Below are 21,311 nucleotides of genomic sequence, written 5' to 3'. Positions count from 1 at the left end.
CCTCAGCGAGGTCAGGTAGTGATATTGGACGGCTAGTTTTGCATGACAAACTTCACTCCAGCTGGTCCCTAAAGCATTGGACAGAGCTCCATCACTTCACAGAATACAGTCCCTCTGCTCCATAGCCCAGTGCCGGGGGCTGTGTACACCTTAAGCCTGTTATTGGCAGTGGACACTATGACTTTGGGCAGCTCCAGAGTCTCCTGCTACATTTCATCCTTTTGTAATGATATTTTACAACCTGTTGGTAATTGAGTGTCTGTTTCCACACTGGGTGCACCATACTCTGGGCGAATTACACAAATAATAAGCCCATACAGTTCTGGACATTTAGTGTAGGCCAAATTCCTTTTCTGCTAAATTCTCATTTGAATTTGGAACGCCATCCCTGTTTATTCTAAAGAATGACTAATTTAGGATTTTCTCTAATAGCGAATGTTGTTCAGTTTCTGAAAGAGCTACCCTCTCAAAACCCTGGGAGGCATCAGCAAACTCTGTTGTTACTCATGGAGAGCTCCAGCTTTGTGCAACAGGAGCACTAACAAGCTCCCAGTGTGGGAAACAGCCTATTTATAGCTTTCTCCACTTCTTATGAGTTCTCCTAAAACCTAAAAACTTTATCGCACCTGTGACTGTTGTCAGTGTTTTTCCTCATTACCTACAGTTTTGTTTTGATTCTTATTGTTGATGGTAAAACTTGAGAACAGCTCATAACTAATAGGTGTCTGGGTGATGTGTGTGTTATCATTAAAAATCATGATGAGCCTCTATGAGAATATGATGATATCGTCATAGTTTTTAAAACAAAAAAAAAAGTTAATATAATTATAGTGATATTCTGACTCATTTATGTAACGGTGTCATACAGTTACACATAATACGGCATACATTCTTTACGAGTCACTTAGGCAAAGGGAAGTACGGTGGAAAGTGACCGTGAGACAGAGGAATTTGCTCCAAAAAATGTGAATGACTAATCTGTTTCACCATCTCAAGCAGAAGCACCCAGTTGAGGCACCACAGCAACAGTAGGAACCACAGCAACTCAGCCACAAAAATGGCAGCCAACATAAAGTTGGCTGCTCTAGATGAACCGCCCCCCCACCCACCCCACACACACATACACACACATACACACACACATACACACACACTTGAAGGGACATTTATCAGGAAAATGGAAGTAGTTACATCTGTGGGGGAGGGGGAAGGGGGGGAAAGTCCATATTAATGCATGTGGATTTAGAATGGGATGTCATATAATCTCATTGGTAGTGTGTAGGTGTCTTTTGTTTATGGTGTATTCATTTTCACTGTCACAAGAAACCCCCGGAAACACAAAATAAAAAAACTGTAGATTGGCACTAGTTTTATTAAGGGTTTGTGAATACAGACCAAATTTAGATGATTTAAAATCAAACATAGATACATATAATAACAAGCCGGTGTGAAGTGTACTGCCTCAGAAATCAAGCCCAGGACAGAGAGACCTTGTTAGCACTGGTGTACAGAGGCTCTTTTCCAGTGCTCTAGCAAGGTCTCTCCTTCCTTGGTGCACCTTTGAGATGGCCTGAGTTCATCTGAGACTGATGTTAGCGATGTGACATGTTCAAATCTTACACTTAAACTTGCACTTGCAGCCCTTGCTGTCATTTTTCAGTTGGGGTTGTGCTGTGACCGAAGGAGCTACGATTCTTCAAACTCTCAGAAATTAATCCTTTCTTTGGCAGGTTCTGGTTACATAACCCTGCAACATGAGACATGTTTAAGAACTGAATTGAACTTTGATATTTTACATAGTTGACATAAATTTAAGAGGATTCTACTATTAAACAAATGAACACGACTAATCCCTATGCTACCATTTGTACATTTATATGTGTGCGTCTGCTAAGAAAACTACTTACCTTCGTTTATTCATTAGTTGAATGAATGTTACCCCTCATCCATTGTATAATAATTGTATTTGCCATTTTGCACATCCCTATACCGTCCTATACTCGCTGTGTGCCACAGCAGCTTCGCAGAGTGTGAAATATAAAACATTTTTAAGAATATAACATTAGATACGCTTCCATTTTCCACACCACTGGGTAAACATCTTCCTTAGTTCATACCTGCTCCCATGGCCCAATCCTCTTTTCCTCCATCTGATGCAAGTCTGCTGTATCTCCAGTAATTACCTATTCGGATTTAAGAACTGCTAAACTTATCGGAAAGAAGCAGGCTGGTAGCAGCGACGCCAAAAGCCGAGCCTAAATGCAGGCTAACAGTGACCCTTAAAAACAGGGCAGAGAGAACAAAATATAAACCAGAAGATGGAGGGAACCAGGCTCATTCAGGCGCTAAGCTGCTCCTCATTACCGATTTCTGGTTCCCTCTGGAGATGTGGTGCCTAAAATAGCACTACCAGCAGCTAGCTTAGTGACTACCAAGGGGCCATGCCTTCTCCGGAAAGTCATGTCAGCAGAAACATTCACATTTCCGGGATGAGAAACCTGAACATTTTGAAGGCACTGTTCAAGAACAAGACTGAGCCTTGTTATCTTAGATTACCATTAACATCAGTTTCCTAACAAGAACCTTACATCTGTGAAATAGACTGGAGAACCAAAAACCTTGGTTGACTTGACTTTATGTGAGGACGGACACAATTAGACAAATATACAATTTTTTTTTGGGGGGGGGGGGGTGTGCCACTGCCAAGTACTGGAAATGCGTTCTGGAAGTGGGTTCTGTACCCAGTTTTGAGGTCAAGTTATCGGCCATAACATCATCAATGATGGTAAAACCCAAAATAGTTACTCAAGGTGAGGGTGGGTACATGAGCTTTGCCTGACGTAAACAAGGACTACTGACGTGCAGACTGACCAATTAAATGTTTACAGAGAAGGTTATCGACCAATAACGGTAGCTCTACACTCAGACCGTCCAATCAGAAGATTTTAGGCTACTTCACCACGCCCCCTTCTCACTCAAGTGAACCAATCGGAGTAGAGGAGGGCGGGACTAGTTTGTGAACGAAACTTCTCGAAGTTCTATGTAAGCTCTAGAAAAACAACATCCCGGACGTTTGTGAAACTCCACCCGGACATTTTTTTTACGTCTAAAAAAGAGGACATGTCCGGGTAAAAGAGGACGTCTGGTCACCCTAGTTTTACTCAAATACACAGCTGTTAATAGCTTAGCCAAGCCTTTGCAGACCAAGTATAGAGCTGCATTGCTTTCTAAACAGACACAGACCTAATACTGCACTCTGAACAGGCTTGTAAAGCTCTGATTGATTCGTCTGCTGACCATAGATAAATATCAAAGCTGTCATAGCCTCTTGACATTTACAGTCTGAGTGCAGCTCAACAGTCCTCTATATTATCTCTCTGATACGGATCCTGCAAGTGTTCTCATTGTCTGTCTTAGAAGGAAATTAGATTGTTTTCCCTACCACAATCATTGCTTGAGCCACAGAGATGGGGATATACTTCAAACATTTCACCTTCCACTTTCAATTCGCAGGTTTACAGAAAGTCCTGTGGTACTTTAGCCTTCCTTTGGGTACAAGCAATCAATCCCTTTCATGCGACATCATTTTAGTCGTCTAAATTGTCATGTAGAAAGCCCCAGATTGAAAAGAACTTCTGTAAATGTGTGTTTGATTATGGAGATCTTTTACACAGCATTTCTGATATGGAATAATTCACTAAAGTGTATTTAATTTTTTGCTAATTGGCGGTTGCATTGTAAAGACGCCCGTGTGGCCTAATAATTATGAAATCGTCCCCGTCGTCTATCATCGTCAATTCAGATTCAAAAACCTGAAAATGGGTTTGACCCCTGCTTGGCCTCGGATCAAATTCATTAAAGTTTCATGTATGCTATGCAAATGAAGAGCCCTAATGAGAAACTGGGACTTGATATTAATTAAAGTTTACCAGCGTGACATACAATCCGCAGTCCTCCTTTAGAGCGGGGATTGTCGGTGGGATTCTTTTTTTAGGATTAGACAAATAATCTGTTATGATTGTGCCCCCCCCCCTTCAAATCTGTCACCTGCTGCTTTAGCGTTCACTCCTTCCTGTGTATTTTCCATCACGTTTCCGGCATGTTCTGCGTATGCGCGCTGCCCCCATGATGCCTTCCCATCTGCCTTTATCAGGTTTTGGCTGCTATGCCAGCTGGAATCAGGGACTGACATTCTACAGAGAGTCTACAGTCTGCGCTAGTCTGTAGCAGTAGGCAGCATTTTAAGATTTATTTTTAATGTGAATATTATTTTTAGTTACAGAACGGTTGTGATATACTCCATTCTGTGTGTTCAGGAACAGAAATGGGTGAAATTTAGAAAAGACATTTGCAAACACAAATCACTGCCAGTGGAATGCAGAACCAGAATCAGCCACCCACATCATTAGCGATGAGGAAGCGAAGAGACAGAGAAAAGGGAAGCTCCTTGAGGCTTGCCTCTAAACCTGTCTAGTGGCTTAAAAAAAAAGAGAGGAACATGAAAAAGAGAAACGAAGCTTAATCAACTATTGAACTTTCAAACTTTTTGGCTGTCAGACAGTCTCCCAGAGTGGGGGGTCTGCCTTTGATGGAGAGGAAGCAGGCGATGAAGGTCAGCTTCCTGACAGGGTGGAGGCCATGATAAAGAGAAATGAATGGCAAGGAAAATGCCTTGCTGATATCTATTCAGCCATGTTGAGTCAAGGACCTGACATCAGGATCTTGTTAAAAATAATGGTGGAAAATTGCTGAAAGAAAATGGTGGTTGAGCCGGCAAGCTTGTTATTGTGAAAACGACATGTACAAAATACCGAGTGTGACCATATACAGTGATAACACTTCAGCTGCAGTAAATAGTGAATTGAACACGCTGATTATATAATACCTTTATACATTCCTTGGTACTTCCCTAGTAATGCATTAGCTTTAGCTAAGAATTAGATTTTACTTTGATAATGAAATCATATCAGTATCAGGAGGGAACTGGAATGAACCCCCTGTTTAGACTTGACCAGTATTCCTGATAGTTGATGATGCACTCACTGTACTTTTTACATTTGTAATGCTTTAATGATCGTATAATTGTATGTGATGCTAGTCAGGAGTTACATGTTTATTATCATAGGTACAAACCTGTTCCTGAGCATTTTGTGATGAGGTCAGGGCTCTGAGCACATCGCCGTCTTCTCAAAACCTTTAGTGCAAGACATTATAGAGACAATAAGTACACTGACACGGTACTTAACCTGGTTCCTCTAAGAATGGTAGCGTGCGAGAAACCCATACACTTAAGGTCTAGGTAGAAACCAAAGTACCTGGGGTCCATGTGTGCATGCATGTATGTGTTCTGAGTGAAAAAAAGTGTAGAAATGATGTGGGGTTTCTGTAATTTCCTTGTCCACCTGCCTTTTATCTAGTTGCCTTTTGGTTTAGTCCGGGGTGGGCTTTAGGGTGTTTAAAGGCAGTGGAGCGTACTACGTGAGGAGAGCACTTTTCTGGGAAGTTGCTATGAAGCTGTGAGTTGTGAGCTCTGTGATTATATTAGATCTGAACTTTTGAATCTTATGATACATTTTGTCTCAGTTCTGATCGGGAGCCATCAGCAATAGGAAGCTCCACAACAGGTAACAGTATATTATATGAAAGTATATTGTAATGGAAATATATTATAAATCAAAATGGATTCTCAACACTACTGTTTACGGTTATTAACTACTTTACTAAATGTATTGATATTGGTATCACTGGTAATAGTCTGCTAACACTCAATGTAACTATTACATTGTGATATTAAAAACAATTCAGGATTATTAAATATAATATCCTAGTTTATACATTTTTATAAATTGCATACTGTATACAGTGGTGTTAGGACAGATGTGTAATATCTGTTAATTAAAAAAAGTGAATTCATATAACTGATAAAGGTAATAATGGATATTGGCAGTGGCCTAGAAATCCCTTGTCAGAATATTCCTAGTATGATATTCTTTGCAATAAACTGTAGCTATTTCTACCATCACTTTAAACCGTAATCACACACAATTATTGGAATTATTTAAATGTGAAATAGTGTGGCTATCAATGTGAGGTTGAGCTATGTAATTAAAAGTATTAACTGTCCTGAGGGGTGACAGGAAATAGCAGATTTCCAATTGCTTTTTGAAGTATGTATTTACTTTATTTGAAACCCTAGACTGCCTGCTGAATTAATTCATATGCAGAATTGATTAATTTGTAGAGTGACTAGTAGTCCATACAAATAATTAACTGATTGTTAAATTGAAATGATTATGAAATAAATATCACTGTGGAAGTCATAAGAGCTTTTACGCTAACTCGCCAGCATCTGCAGATCTTGATTTTCCTCTAATGATTTGGTTTTGCAAAACACATTTACACTACCTAAAAAGGAGCTTCATTATACTAGGCCCGGTGGAATAGCCCAGAATGACAGTGTGTACGTTTGTGAGTGTGCGTGAGAGAAGCAAGGTGACAGAACTGCTTTAGATAAATGGTCTGTTGGTAAATCTTGGAGAGCTTCCAGTTTTCTCCTCGGGCCGGTGTGGGGCAAAGCTTTGCACCAGGGCCTTGTTGTGTTCATATGAATCTAGGATTTTGTCATGAAATGGAGTATAGTACCTGTCCCCCTTAACATGCACATTGCTATGGTAACGCTATACTGCTTAGGAAAAAAAACAACAGCCGCTAACCATACACAGTTGTTTCTCAAATTAGACTGAGCAGAAGCTAGCATGGCTGCATTTGCTTGCATTTGCTCTGCTCAGGGGGAAGTTGTTGCTGTTTGTTGAAGCGACTCCATTGTTTTCAGCTGTTAAGCATTAGTGTCATTTTCAACACATCTGCACCAGCGCTAGCTCCATTTAACATTGAACACCCACACAATATGCTGCCATCGCCCTCACTAAGCAGCTTTGCGGCCATGTGTGCCGCCTAAGTGTGTCACTTGCCTGTCTCTGGTTGCTGCTTTGCAGATGCCATGACCTTCAGCAGCTGTTAGCCGCCGTGCTAACAGTAAAGAAAGCCACTCAACTCAGGCTATGGCTTCAGGGCTGCTTTGCTAGGACTTAGCATAACATTTAGCGATTAGCTTCTACTTTTACATATATATATATATTTTTAATATTCGACTCTTCCACTGTTATTGTGGCCTGTTGTAGCAAGTATGTGGTTTTATCAGGATGTTCCTAATTTACCTAAGAGAGGCACAGTGCTTACAGAATCATATTTGTATTGGCAGCTAAATTATCAGCATGATCAATATGTCATTAGCCTCTTCTGAAATGGGTTGAAATACACATTCCACTGTCCACGGTACACACATAGCCAAGAACATTTGCATATCCAACATTTCCTCTGAAATTATTTATTAATTTATAAACTAATTAATAATTAACAAGTAGATTGTGTTCCTTTCCTACTATAACAGCTGCTGCGATTCTGTGAAGGCTTTAAATTAGACGGTGGAACATTGCTATCAGGACCTAATTCATCCACAAGATCATTAGTGAATCAGGTACTGAGGCCGGATGATTAGTTTTGGGTAATAAACTCCACTCCTACTAATGCCTGTAGTACTGGATTGTGCTGCATTTTTCTAGAGAACTCAGTTGGTCGATGCTGGGGAGGTTTATGTTCTTCTAGCCAATATTTGTTGAACGTGGTGACCTCAAGTTTCTGTGCAGTGCATTGTATGTTTTTTTCGTGATTTTCATGGAGATTAAACAAGTCTTGAGAAATGTATATTTTGTATCAGCAATGGGTGGAGCTTAAAATAAATTCCCTATTTATACGAGGTGTTTACCATTCTTCGGACCACTATATTTGTTGTGTGATAATCAACTGTATATTGCAGCAGGCTGAGAAATGCCAAAGTATTGTTTTAGTCCTGAGGGTGCTAAAGCTGCATATTGACCTGAAGGTTGCTATTGATCCTTTCAAGCGCGTCTACAAATTGCTGTTGTGCTTGTTCGTTTTTTGACCCTGAATTTCAACCTCCACACATCTGCGCTGGCCTGAAGACTTCCTGCGCCGTTTTAGAGCGTCCTGTTTGGTCTTGCTAACCTCAGCCGTGCCCAGGCTTAAGGTCACTCTCTCCAGCTTGGCAGGGAGATCATGCTGGCTGGCTGGATTTCGGAGCGGTTGTCATGGAAATGAACGCTCCCAGAGGTCCACGGACTAAGCCTGTGGACTGCACAAATAGATCGCTGGCTGATGAAGATGAGAGAGAGAGAGAGAGAGAAAGAGAGAGAGATGGAGGAGGAGAGAGAGAGAGATGTCGTTGACAAGGCAACAGTGAGACAAGACACGCCTCAATGCACCAAGGATGAATAACAGCTTTAGATGTGCTGGTGGTGGTGGTGGTGGTGGTTAGAAAAAGCAAAGACATCTAGATACATGCCACCATGCCTTTGACTATTCCTCTAAAGTGTCTCTAACGTGTCACTAAATTTCGTTAAGACATGCTCCATAATGGCACTGCAGCTAATATGTTGCAGATGGGAGCTGTATATTTCGCCTGTTTTAATCACATTTATGTGAAGGAGTTTTCTCATTGCGTATGTGTGATTAAGAAAGGCAGCAGCATCTGTTCAGACTCAGCATGGCTCTAATTCACTGACCTGCATGGTTACACTGCTCTGAGTACAGCAAAGATCCATGAAGGAAGCAAAGTATTAGGATCTATGACATCATATTTGTAAGGGAGTGATCTATTAATTATTATGATTAGTGATTAGATCATACGTTTTTCAAAAGCATGCAAACGGTAAAATGGACTTTCAAAACACATTATATGCTCCTCCAACATTTCTTTAGAAATGAAGTGCATTAAAGGTGACACAAATGATTCTGGGGAACTACTCTGCAGCTAAACAACCCTCCCTCCCTTTTGTGTTCATACAGAGGCTCCGCAGGCTCCAGAGGCGTAACAAACTGACTGTAGCTTGTGTGTAGCTGAAGTTTTACTTGTTTAGTTCTTAGTTTGAATGACCATGGACCCTCGTTTGTATCTCGATCTGTTTAGTTTTGTAGCAGTTTCAGTGTGTTTACGTTCATGCAGTTGGTGGTCTCCTGAAATAGGTGTCAGTTCCACCTTAATTAATCGGTAACTGCAAAAATAAGTCAATATTACCCACCGATGGAATAGATATTATTGATGGAATCTGTCCACCATCCAAACTCCCCCCGTTTATCAGCCGTGGCTCAGCCAGCGACACACAAAGAAAACACCTAAGCCATGTCAGACCAAGACCAAGAAGAGTTTTTTTTTTCCCTTTTCCTGAGCTAGGGCTGCATATAAGCACTGGAGTTTTTCCCGGCGTGCAAACAGACAGCAGAGCTAGCAAACACTGCCTTTTAAGTTTCACTGCAATATCTTCTTCTACTCTTCTGGGAAGACTTTATATTAGATACGTGTACATTTCTGTGAGAATCTGATGGTATTTAGCTGCAAGAACATCGGTGAGGTCAGCAGCTGATGTTGTATGATTTAGATCTGTGTCCCAAATTCTCACCCTAAAGATATCAGATGATGCTCTACAGTTCCAAAAAGAGTAGTCTGATTGTTCCACAGCCCAGTGATGGCTTTATGCCCCATCAGCCAGTGCTTGGCATTTAGCATGGTGATTTTAAGCTCTTGTGCAGCTGCTACAGAGTATGTCATTTTATTTCATGCTATTTTGTGGAAACTCTACAATCTCTGCGTGCACAGTCATTCACTCGAGTACTTTTTACTGAATTGAATGAACTAATTGTGGATGCCCTGTCTTTTTGGATCCGTTTGGAAGCCAAGCACTCAGACAGTAAAGACATTTCAGTAACAGTATACTACTTTACTGCTCAGGGAAAGCTTCTGTATTACATAATTCAGTAATCTCTTGTCTCCTGTCTGTTTTTTTTTTTTTTTTTGCAGACATACCGGTTCATACTGCTGAGGATTACTAAAAACAGGACATGAAGCTGAGACGGGTTTAAAAAGACAGAGTGGTCAGTATCTGCTTTTCTGACTTTTATTTCTTTATTTGTATGTCTCTCTCTCTCTCTCTCTCCCTCCCCCCTCTCTTTGTCTCTCTCTCTCCCTCCCTCCCTCCCCTCCTCTCTCTGTCTCTCCCCCCCTCTCTCTGTCCCCCCCCTCTCTCTCTCTGTCTCTCTCTCTCTCTCTCTCTCTCCCCCCCTCTCTCTCTCTATACACACTTACAAATAGGAGCTAATGCATAATATATGAATATATATAGTGCTTAGTGTGTATGTGCATGTTAGCTTTGCCTGTTTGAATGTTTGTGACCTGTGGTGATATTAAGGAGCCTGCTGATATGTAAATGCTTAAGAAATGCAGTATTTAATAGTCCTTTACTGACTGCTGTAATTGGATTATGTTGTTTGTCACATTCCCCTCAACTGAAATAAACAGCTGGAATTCAAACATAAAAGTCTCAAATATAAAACTGTAGCTCAGAGATGGAGCTTACAATATATTAATAGGGCTTTTCTGTTTTAGTTTATTTAACTCTAAACAGCACGGTGTTGCAGCAGGTAGGTGTCGCAGTCACACAGCTCTAGGGGCTTGGAGGTTGTGGGTTCGATTCCCGGTCCGGGTGACTGTCTGTGAGGAGTGTGGTGTGTTCTCCCTGTGTCTGTGTGGGTTTCCTCCGGGTGACTGTCTGTGAGGAGTGTGGTGTGTTCTCCCTGTGTCTGTGTGGGTTTCCTCCGGGTTCTCTGGTTTCCTCCCACGCTCCAAAAACACACGTTGGTAGGTGGATTGGAGACTCAAAAGTGTCCGTAGGTGTGAGTGTGTGAGTAAATGTGTGAGTGTGTGTTTCCCTGTGAAGGACTGGCGCCCCCTCCAGGGTGTATTCCTGCCTTGCACCCAGTGATTCCAGGTAGGCTCTGGACCCACCGCGACCCTTAACTGGATAAAGGTTACAGACAATGAATGAATGAATGAACTCTAAACAGGTTTTTTGGAAAGTAGAAAAGAATAAATCTGTGAATCAGTGAGGCTCTAGTAGTGATTTTATAATAATTATTGTCCAGTGTGCTCGCTTTCTTAAGGTGCCATGTCCTTAAAAACTTAAACTCCACCTCACTTTCTGTGAAACATGAACCTGCCACAGTCGCTCTGAAGGGGTTGAATGAGCCTTAACTACAAATGACAGGCCAGAGCGAGGGACAACAGGAGATCCACTATGTGTGTGTGTGTGTGTGTGTAGCCGAACCGTACGTCTGTGTGAAAAGGTGAACGCTCAGTCCGCGTGCTCGAAGGGAAATGCCTCGACTCGGTTTGTAATGTCCCTCTGATGAAGCAGCAGAAGGGCCGTGATTTGCATTTTCAGTACAGCACTTCGTAGAAGGGTTCATTTGGCTTTTTTTCCCCCCGCCTGCATTTGTGGAAGCCCATTACAACAAGAATGAACACTCATTTCACCTGCGTCAAAACAAAACCTTCACGACCCTAATTAACAATTCAAGGCAGATTTCCCCATAATTGTGCATTTGCGCAGCTAAAGGAGAGCAGAGATAAAAACGTATGGTCTGTCCGGCAAAACCATGTCAGGCTCACATCTGGTGTGGTATGATCCGTTGTTTAACTGTGTTTGTGGATCATGCAGTGTTGCGACATCTGGACGAGGTCACGCTGGTTTAAGCCAGGAGCCGTGAGCAGCCATGTTTGATTCAAAGCGTAGCCCGACGCAGACGCTAGGAAGCTTTAGCTCTTTGTGTCTTTGTGGAAACCAGGACAAACAAACGTTCGGGATCTAAATGCTAATGTAATTTAGCGGTGGTATTATTATTTACTATAATCATTAATGCTTATTGGCTCTAAGAGCATTTAACAGGCCTTGATACTCATTTATTATTATAATTTTTTAACCATTGCTCGTATACTCACTTTTTGAATCATTTAAACACAACTGTAGTTGCAATTTTTATATTTATATATTTATTTATTTATTTTTTAAGGCACGAGTGATGCATTAACGTATTTCCCCAGATTCTATTGCACTCTAAGCTAGTCTTAAATAACAGTGCAGCTACTAAAATGTGATGCTAATAATGCAGTCCTTGCAGAGTGCTTCTCTTTATTGTAGTTTTGCGGAAATGGCGGATATTCCCCTCTGAACTGGTCATGCCGTGGAGTCTGTCCATGGTTTTAGAGTATTTTTATGGACATACATCTCTGCTCTGTTAGCTTGGGTGGCTACGTGGAATGTAGAGCTGTGTTTAAGCTAAAAGCCTAGTTTAAGGCTGAAACGTATTTTATTTTAATTTAATTTGGTCAAATCTGAAGGCCTACACTGCTGAAATGTATTTTAGTATACACTTCTACACTTTAGTATAGCTTCTGAGCAGTAAACTTCACAAAATATGGACACTTCACACATTGGACCTTCTTTTTGATGGATATTAATAACCCTTAAAAAAAAACCTTGCACATTTTGCATTTACATAGAATTATTCACCACTACACTGCAGACAGTCTGATTATTTACACATACTCCATAGCTGTATTATGTTGTATATTATTTTGTATTTTATTTCTATTTATTTAGAACTCGATTTGATCAATAGATTTCCACAATGTCCCATATTTATATATATTTCTGTTTATTTCAGACTCTATCTAATGCTGATTTATGCTAGTTGTCCTGTGTATGTGACAAATAAGCTTTAATTTGACTTGACCCCAGTGTAACAAACAAATACTCGAGTGATACAGTGATTTACTCTAACGTTGGTCAGCTCTTGTCTCAGACTGATCTTATTTCTGTTGTTCAGCCAGTGAAGGCCATACGTGAATCTATTCTGTATGTGTCTCACAAACGGTTAATAATAGAGACAACTCCCACGGGCTCAAGTCCAGCTGGAGCCTGTGGTAGTGAGGTTATAAACTGTTGTTATTGGTCATTTCTTCATTAAAAAGCGAGGTGGAAGCACACGGGATAAAATAATAATAAAAAAACCCAATTTGAAAACCGTATTGATGAGTCCACACTGTTTTTAATTACAGCTGTTAGCGGCTGATTTCCTACTCCACGCCTATGTCATTTCCTCCTCAGAAAGTGGAGGAGTGGCACATGGGAATCTATTCTGGTGAAGATCAATCTCGGATCGATGGTCCTGCCTCCAGTAATGGACAGTGGCTCCTGGTTAGAGTTTTATATGAATGCGGCCACCACTGATTTATGATAAAACCCCTATTCAGATATCAGACGCTTTAAATAGGTGCTGCAATTGCTCAGGCCCAGGCTGGTAGTAACGGACAGTTGCTTTTTTTGCTGGAATTGTAAACAGTCACGACTACCGCTGATTTATGATGAAGGGCTGACCGGAGAAAACGAGAGGTGGAGAGATGATTAATTGTTGTTTATTGGTCATTTCCTCTTTCAGGCTGCAGTCATTTCCTCTTTTAGAAATTAAGGCCCACAGAGATCTATTCTGAAGAAATCAGTTTGTCTTGAGGCCAGTAATGGACACAGACTGAGGAATATTAGAGGTAGGGCGATTATAAATTATTATTATTATTATATGCTAATTTCCAATTCCAGGCTGATGTCTTTTCTGCGCAGTCATGTCTTCGGACCGTCTCTCCTGGTTAGGACCGGTGCAGACTAGACGTGTCCCCCCCCTCCTGATTTATGATTAAAGGCCAACAGGAGATACACAGATGTTTGATTAATGATTCATTATTGTTAATGGCCTTTTTTCCTTCTTAGAAAATGAAGGCACGTAATGAGTTTCGGTGTTAATTATTTCTGAAAAGATTATCTTAATATTTTAATAACAATGATTTTTTAACATATTTCGATACGCAGCACTGTGCAGGAGTCTGAGGCCCCTGAGATAGTGATATATATTTAAACTAATGCCTCCTCAGTGAGTGTGGGGCTGGTGTAAAGCTGTATATAATCACAGTAAACACAGATTAATAATAATATAAAACACATCAGAAATATAAGATAATGTTTCTCTATAAAGCAGTGGGTGAGACTGAGTTTGAAGAACAATGTCCACAGCAAACATCATTTAAAGTCATTATTGATTCACCACCAAAAGTAGGCACTGGATGATCACCTCAAATAATACACACTCCACAAGGACAGAGTTAAACACATTCACACACAGAGGATCACACTGGAGTCATGTGACTGGGTTTATTCTAATGAGGGGCGTTATTTGTTGTTTGTTTGTTTGTGTTTTAACAAATAAACACTTACTGCTCAAATAAATACCTTTTTAAATCATAATCTCTGGGGCTTAAAAACATTTCCTACATTTTGACATTGTTTACTGTGTCTTTCACTGAGTAAAGTTCATTACAGGACGCTGCCATCAGTTAAATGCACTCAATTTCAAATTTAGTTTAAAAATATGAATACTGACAAAGCCATTGTATTTGACGGTGATGTCATGGTTCTTGGCAGTTTGTTTATTAGTGGGTTTTCTATTGTTCGTAGCAATATCAGAATTATATCATATCAATAAAGACTAAGGAATATATTGTGATGTAAATGATCACATCGTCGAGCCCTTCTGATTGATGTCTTTTCTTCTTTAAAGAAATTTCTTAGGGACAAAGAAAAAAAGTCCACTCCAAATGCTAACGGACAGTGGCTCCTGGTTAGGATTTTTTATGCCGGTGGCCAGCACAGATTTATGGTAATCTCAGTCTGATTGATTATATCTCCCTGCCTTAAATAGGACCTGCTATCGCTCAGTCCCATGGAGAGTCTGGGGGCACTGTAGCTGTGCTTCGTATGGTGTTATACATCAGAAATGAACTGTCCAGAAGCTGCGTAGTAAGGAAGGAGTTATGTGTGGATGGAGGTAATATCAGACATGATATTCGTTGGCTCTCGCACCTGCACACGCCCCGAAATGAGGGAAATCGATTTCACTGGTGCAGATATTGACCTGCGCTGGGGTGTTTTGCAGCGTTTTTTTTTTTTTTGTGGCAGGGGAATCTTCAGCCTCTGGTGAAATATCCACCCTCCCCCATCGCTCAGACACACTCACACTGTTCACCGCTACTAAAGTGAAGACCAGCCAGTAAAACACACACTGCTTGGGAAGTTTTCAATAATTAATGGGCCCCTCGTGAAAAAATCCATATCTGCGATGGTTGAATGGTAGCACAAGTGCTGGAGATTAATGCCACAATGGATTACACCAACGTGGAAGTGCTCCACAGCACTTAGACATAGATTCCTTTCAGAGTGGACTGTTCATTATGAGCTGAACAGAGTGTAAGCAATTCTTCTGTGATATTGTAAGATATTAATTACGTAATAATGGGGAAAGATTTCTGCTTTGCTCGGCTCTACTATATCTGTTCTGCATTTGTAAGTGTTTGTGTCCTCCACTGAAGCAGATACAGCATGATTTTGTGTATGTTTTACTTACAGATCTATTCCCTGCCAATATCAATCAGCCTGTGTATTTCATTTAATGCAGATAGGCGTCATACAGGGTGGGCTATTTATATGGATACACCTTAATAAAATGGGAATGGTTGGTGATATTAACTTCCTGTTTGTGGCACATTAGTATATGGGAGGGGGGAAACTTTTCAAGATGGGTGGTGACCATGGCGGCCATTTTGAAGTCGGCCATTTTGGATCCAACTTTTGTTTTTTCAATGGGAAGACACATCAAACCTATTGGGAATTTCGAAAGAAAAACAATGGTGAGCTGGGTTTTAAACTACAGATACTGGAAGCCTGTGCTAGCATTTCTCCTGTGGTGTTGCTATCAGTGTGTGAAGAGTGGGAGAACAATGGGCAGCACTTTGAACACATTTTATAAGTGGTCAGAAACTTGTAAATAACTCATGAAAGAATAAAGTTACATTAAAACCAAGCACACCTTTGTTTTCTTGTGAAATTCCCAATGAGTTTGATGTGTCATGTTATGGCAATTGTCTAAATGCAACCAGGAAGGAAGACTGATTCTCAGGAAATCAGAGGAATAAAGACACAGAGTCAAGTATTCACTCCAATATCCAGTTTATTCAAACATTTGTTGCAGTATATATAGGACCCCAGTCACGTACACCCTACGGTCATGTGCCCCTTCTGCACGTACACCAAGCACCATGTGTACCATGTGTCAGGAACATTGGTACATCACGTCTCATTCACAAATCCAGACATTCCCTTAACTGGCATCTTATGCTATAAATGTATCTGTTGTCTTGTTTCCTCTTGTCAGCATAAGGTTTGCAGACGGCGAGGTCAAGTTTTCTTCAACATCTTTATTAGACTCAAATCTGTCTAGAGATGTTACTTCTCTAATTTAACTACAGAAGTGCATTGTTAAGCACTTTCCTTCTCCACTCCAGGGTCATGTCCTGAGTACATCATGTGAGAAGCACTTTAAGGTCATGAGCTTAAGCACAATATGTTCTATACTTCAATCAGGATGTATGTGTCTATAACAATCATTATAGAGTATATTGGTGGATTATTATCATTATTTACAATGTTATATTGCATTAACCTGTCACATGTCCCTCTTCCCATTGAAAAAACAAAAGTTGGATCCAAAATGGCCGACTTCAAAATGGCCGCCACAGTCACCACCCATCTTGAAAAGTTTCCCCTCTCCCATATACATTGGAACATCTACTAATGAACGCCTATACTAACGAACCTTCCAAGATACGAACCGGGCATTTGAATTTTTTGCCTCCACCAACGAACCATGACTCTAGAAACGAACCCGAGCCTCCACCGAGCCGGCGGCTGGAAATGGCCACTGACCCCAATAGGCGAGTCTCCCAGCACCCCCAGACATGAGTGAGCTTTTAAGATTAGCACATTGTAGCTTTAGCACTTTAGCATTAGCGTAAATTCGTGCTAAGTTAAGCCGTATCTACGCTTCGTCTCCCCACATTCACCGCCTACTCTCCGTTATTCCACCACCCCCCACCTCCCGTCATACAGCCAGTGCCTGTGTTACGGACAGATCAAACGTAACCCAGTGTTAGTATGGAGGAAGTTTAATCACTGTTCTATACAAAGTCACCATTTTTTAAGTAGATAACAACATAGTCACTATTACAGTCGGCTTCACCAGCGCCTCTGCTCTTTGCTGTTGGACCCATGCACAGTGCTAGGGGTCTTAAGCTGTACAGCTCCGTTTTCTAAAAAGATTCAGCAGACGAGAAAATAAGGCCTTGTGCTGTGGTCTAATTCCAGACGTGGGAAACCCAAGGGCGGTTTCTCCTCCCCCCCGACCATCGGAGGGTCAAAAGTTCAGCTCAATGACATAAAGTCAGAAATGAATTTTTAATACAATGTCTATGTCCTGTATAATAAATGTCATAGGGTTGTACTTTAAGTCGCTGTGGCCCGAGTAGATGCCTGCTGTGATAGTGTTAATCAGGAGTAGGCCATGGTCTTGTGTGGGAGGTGATGGTGGGGGGGGGGGGGGTGTCCCTTTGTTTTGCTGAATGTGCTGAACACTTAAGTCTTATTTCTGTGATTATTAACCCATGCCACTGCCTCAGCGTCACACACCAGAACTATGGTCCATCAGACATGTGCTGTACTGGTGTTAACAGTAAAACAGTAGCTGAAGGCTGTGCTGTGCCACCAGTGGCGGATGCTGGTCTTTCAAGGAGGGGGAGCTCAATTTCGGCCTACATCATAAAATGTGTCGGTTTATTTATACGTAAATTCTACCCTCCGTTCCTTTTCAAGAAAATGATCTGTGACCCTGTCGTACCAACAAGGCGTCTTTTCCAGGGACTTGACTAGTGTCCTCTCAATGGCCAGCAGAGCTAGGCTGCTTAAACGGCCTTGGCCCATGTGAAGTGTGTCCGCCTGTGAGTGCTTTGTGACGGTGGAGGGGCTCAGCAGCACCCGCTGGACAGAAACTGTGATAGAAGTCAGTCTCCAAACACAAGCAGCTACAAAAAGATCTTTACACCAAAGGATCGCTGATTCGCTCATTTCGCTGTCAATCAAAAAGGGACTCAGCCTCACACAGATCATCCAATCATCATGCAGAAGCTGAGCGTCCGGGCCAGCCGAGGCCAGCCCACTGCCCCATAGACCCCCAGAGACGCTGAGCGTCCGATGGGCGGGACAAAGCCCAGCATTTATCCAATGACTCGTCTCGTTTCGCTGCACTTCGCTGCTTCTCTATTGAACTCTGTGGACACTGTTTAAAGCACTGTGAAGCTGCAGGAATGATTGAGAGGAAAGCTGTGTCTTTACCAGTGATAAGAAGCTGATTCTGAACAAAAGTTGAGCGCGTTGTAGTGCGTTTTTATTCAATGACATGTACACACAACAGAATATATTTGATCACTTATTTTTACATTTTAGGGGAAGCTGAGCTTCACTTGCAGTCTTAGAGCAATCGCCTCTGCCACCTTTTGGAGCAGAGCAAAAGCAGCTCAGAGAAAAATGTTGCTTGTTTTCGCCAGCAGAGCAAACAAAGAAAAACATAGATTGTTTTTAGCTCGCATTTTCCTTGGAATGGAGAAGTTATCTCACAACTTCTGCAAACTTACATAAGTATGTAACCCTTTAGGACCCCTTCCCCAAAATATATATAACCCAGTGTAACAAACAGAAATTAAAAATGTAAGTTCCTGAATTGAGTTTTATCCAAATGCACTGTTCATTAAAAGTCTGTTGACCTTTTATAGAACTCTGTTTGGGAGGTTCACATTCACATTACAGACTAATGCAGTGAAGTATCAAAAAGTGTTTTTTCTGTGACATCTGTTGAACCCCTGTAGCCGTATTTTGAGACCTGAACTATTTCTAAGATTAAACAAGTCTAAGTTTAACTCTTCTTTCTCTCTGCAGTGTGTCTGGACGATCGTGTGTGAAGTCCTGCCATGGCTCCTCGTCCTTCCAGAAGCCCACCTGGGCTCTGTGTGTTTTCTTCGGCCCACCTGCTCCTGTTAGCGGTCGTGCTCTTCTCCCTCGCCAGCACCTGCCATGCCTTATGTACGTCTCTGAGGTTTTAACGGCTTTATTAACATGCTCGAGTCGCTATGGAACCAAACCAGTGTGTGTGTGTGTGTGTGCGTGTGAGCGTGTGTGAGCATGTGTGTGTGAGCGCGTGTGCGTGCGTGTGTGCGTGCGTGTGTGTGAGCGTGTGTGTGTGTGTGTGTGTGTGTGCGTGCGTTTGTGCGTGTGTGTGTGTTTGTGTGTGCGCACGCATGTGTGTGTGTGTGTGTGTGTGTGCGTTTGTGCGTGTGTGTTTGTGTGTGTGTGTGCGTTTGTGCGTGTGTGTGTGTGTGTTTGTGTGTGCGCACGCATGTGTGTGTGTGTGTGTGTGTGTGCGTTTGTGCGTGTGTGTGTGTTTGTGTGTGCGCGCGCATGTGTGTGTGTGTGCGTGTGTGTGTGTGTTTGTGTGTGTCTGTGTGTGTGTGTGTGTGTGTGTGTGCGCGTGTGTGTGCGTTTGTGCCTGTGTGTGTGTGTGTGTGCGCTTGTGTGTGCGTTTGTGCGTGTGTGTGTGCGCTTGTGTGTGCGTTTGTGCGTGTGTGTGTTTGTGTGTGTGTGTGTGTGTGTGTGTGTGTGTACATATCCTTCTTCATTTTAAGCATTTCTGTGTAATGTATAATTCTAATCCTCCTGCTCTTCTGCAGTTTTATGGGAGCTGCTGCATAGTATTAATACAGACCATTTTAATTTGATTATTTTTTAAAAATAAATAAAGTTTTAATGCGCTACGTTCATGACTGTTAATATCAAAACATCACAACATTAAAATCACCGTCTTTAACTCGTCCAAATCAAACTACTTTTTTTATTTAATGAAACGAATGCATCAACAATTCAATTCTTCAAACTCAAAATTTCCAAGTTACTTCATTTTTAGGGCGACTTTCTGTTGAATAAAATGATTGTCATTTTTAATACGACACAACGGTAAACATATAATAACAAAAGAGGGGAGGATGTTTGCATTTTGAGAAAGTATATTACACAAGTGTGTGTGTGTGTGTGTGTGGAAACAGCGGGAGATGTTTTCTGTTAATGAACTAGCTGGAGTGCAGCTATGTGGTAAGGGTAAATTGATATGTCAAGGTTGACGAGGCCACAAGTGTGCTTAACACTTGACATTAAATTGCAATGCCCGACATGAACCTGCATCTATTAGAACGTGACGAGTGTGACAATGCCTGTCTTTTTCCGGCGCCACTGCACCCATATGATTATCTGCTCTCTCTCCCAGTTCCTCCGAGTCTCTTAAAGGTGACACTTCGATGGAAAATCTGATTCACTCTTTCCCCAAATGTAGTCACTCAGCTGAGGCATATTCAGTGTCTGTGGTTTTCTTATTCTCTGTTGCACTAGAGCTGTGTATAATATAATGCAGAGTACAACAAATAGACATTAATAGCAACAGACTAGCATAGGATAAGCAGCTGGAATACCTAAACCATCTCATAATTACCTCACACTACGTCCAGCTCTGTTGTAATCTGAAGTAGTCTTGTGTATGTGGTTTCTGAAGCTCTGTAACATATCATCATCTGAAGAATATGACAAAATTATGGACAGTGTGAAGCCCTGGGAGCACACGACCCTGGGAGCATAGGTGCCTATAAATATAGACTCCTAGGAACGTAGGACCTTGGAAACATTGGGCAATAAAAACATAGGACCTTGGAAAATTGAACCTTGGGAACCAGTGACGCTGGGGAAATGAGACCCTGGGAACATAGGTTACGCTGCGCATGCAGGAACACATTAACACTTAGCTGATTGCTTCCATGTTAGCTCCATTAGCTTCAAAGCTCCCTGTCTCAGCTGATTGACTATATGTGGCTTAAAAGGAGAAATTTGTGACTATTTGATACTTTGCCAGACTTTGCCTGACTGGGGACAATACAACTCACCTGAATGCTGACTTTCAGAGCACATTAATCTGTTTATAGTAAAGCCGCCGCTAATTATGATCTGCTAAATATGCCTGCTGCACCTCGCTAGCATCTGATTATCATTTCTGGTCATCAGATTGTTGCTGATCATCCGGCACGCGTGCGCTGGAGATGATTACACTTCCTCCTCCTGCTAGTATTCCTCCTCCTTGATTGGTCTTTGATGGCGGTTGTCATGGAGATGGTGCGCGCCGGAGAGCGTGACATCATTGGTTAAGACGTAGCGGCTCTTGGGCTCACTCCTCAAGGTTGCCGCTGATGTCTTTGTTTCTTTGTTCTCTGGGATGAAACGGAACGACTGATCAAATGAAAGACTTTGTTAGAGAGAGTGCGCAGGTCAGAGTGTCCAGGAGTGCAGCGGAGTGTGTGTGTGTGTGTGCCG

At 41.7% G+C, this 21,311-nt stretch overlaps 1 protein-coding gene across 4 annotated transcripts in view; it reads left to right on the top strand.

Annotated features, from left to right (window-relative positions):
- Window positions 1-21,311, top strand: part of LOC136676098 (receptor-type tyrosine-protein phosphatase S-like) — a 73,542-nt gene that overhangs the window by 25,632 nt on the left and 26,599 nt on the right. The window contains exons 1-4 of one of the 4 annotated variants that reach the window (XM_066652955.1): window positions 5,492-5,624; window positions 9,935-10,008; window positions 13,411-13,516; window positions 18,843-18,986. In XM_066652955.1, the coding sequence (XP_066509052.1) occupies window positions 18,875-18,986 (112 nt within the window). In that variant the 5' untranslated portion in view covers window positions 5,492-5,624; window positions 9,935-10,008; window positions 13,411-13,516; window positions 18,843-18,874. Of the gene's footprint in view, window positions 1-5,491; window positions 5,625-9,934; window positions 10,009-13,410; window positions 13,517-18,842; window positions 18,987-21,311 lie in introns of those variants that run through there. The other 3 variants (XM_066652956.1, XM_066652953.1, XM_066652954.1) reach the window with 3 other exon arrangements.

Source organism: Hoplias malabaricus, chromosome X1 (assembly GCF_029633855.1).
Source record: "Hoplias malabaricus isolate fHopMal1 chromosome X1, fHopMal1.hap1, whole genome shotgun sequence".
In the NCBI taxonomy this organism is placed as follows: domain Eukaryota; kingdom Metazoa; phylum Chordata; class Actinopteri; order Characiformes; family Erythrinidae; genus Hoplias; species Hoplias malabaricus.
Note: the sequence above shows the minus strand (reverse complement) of the source record. Positions and strands in the feature narration are given on the sequence as shown.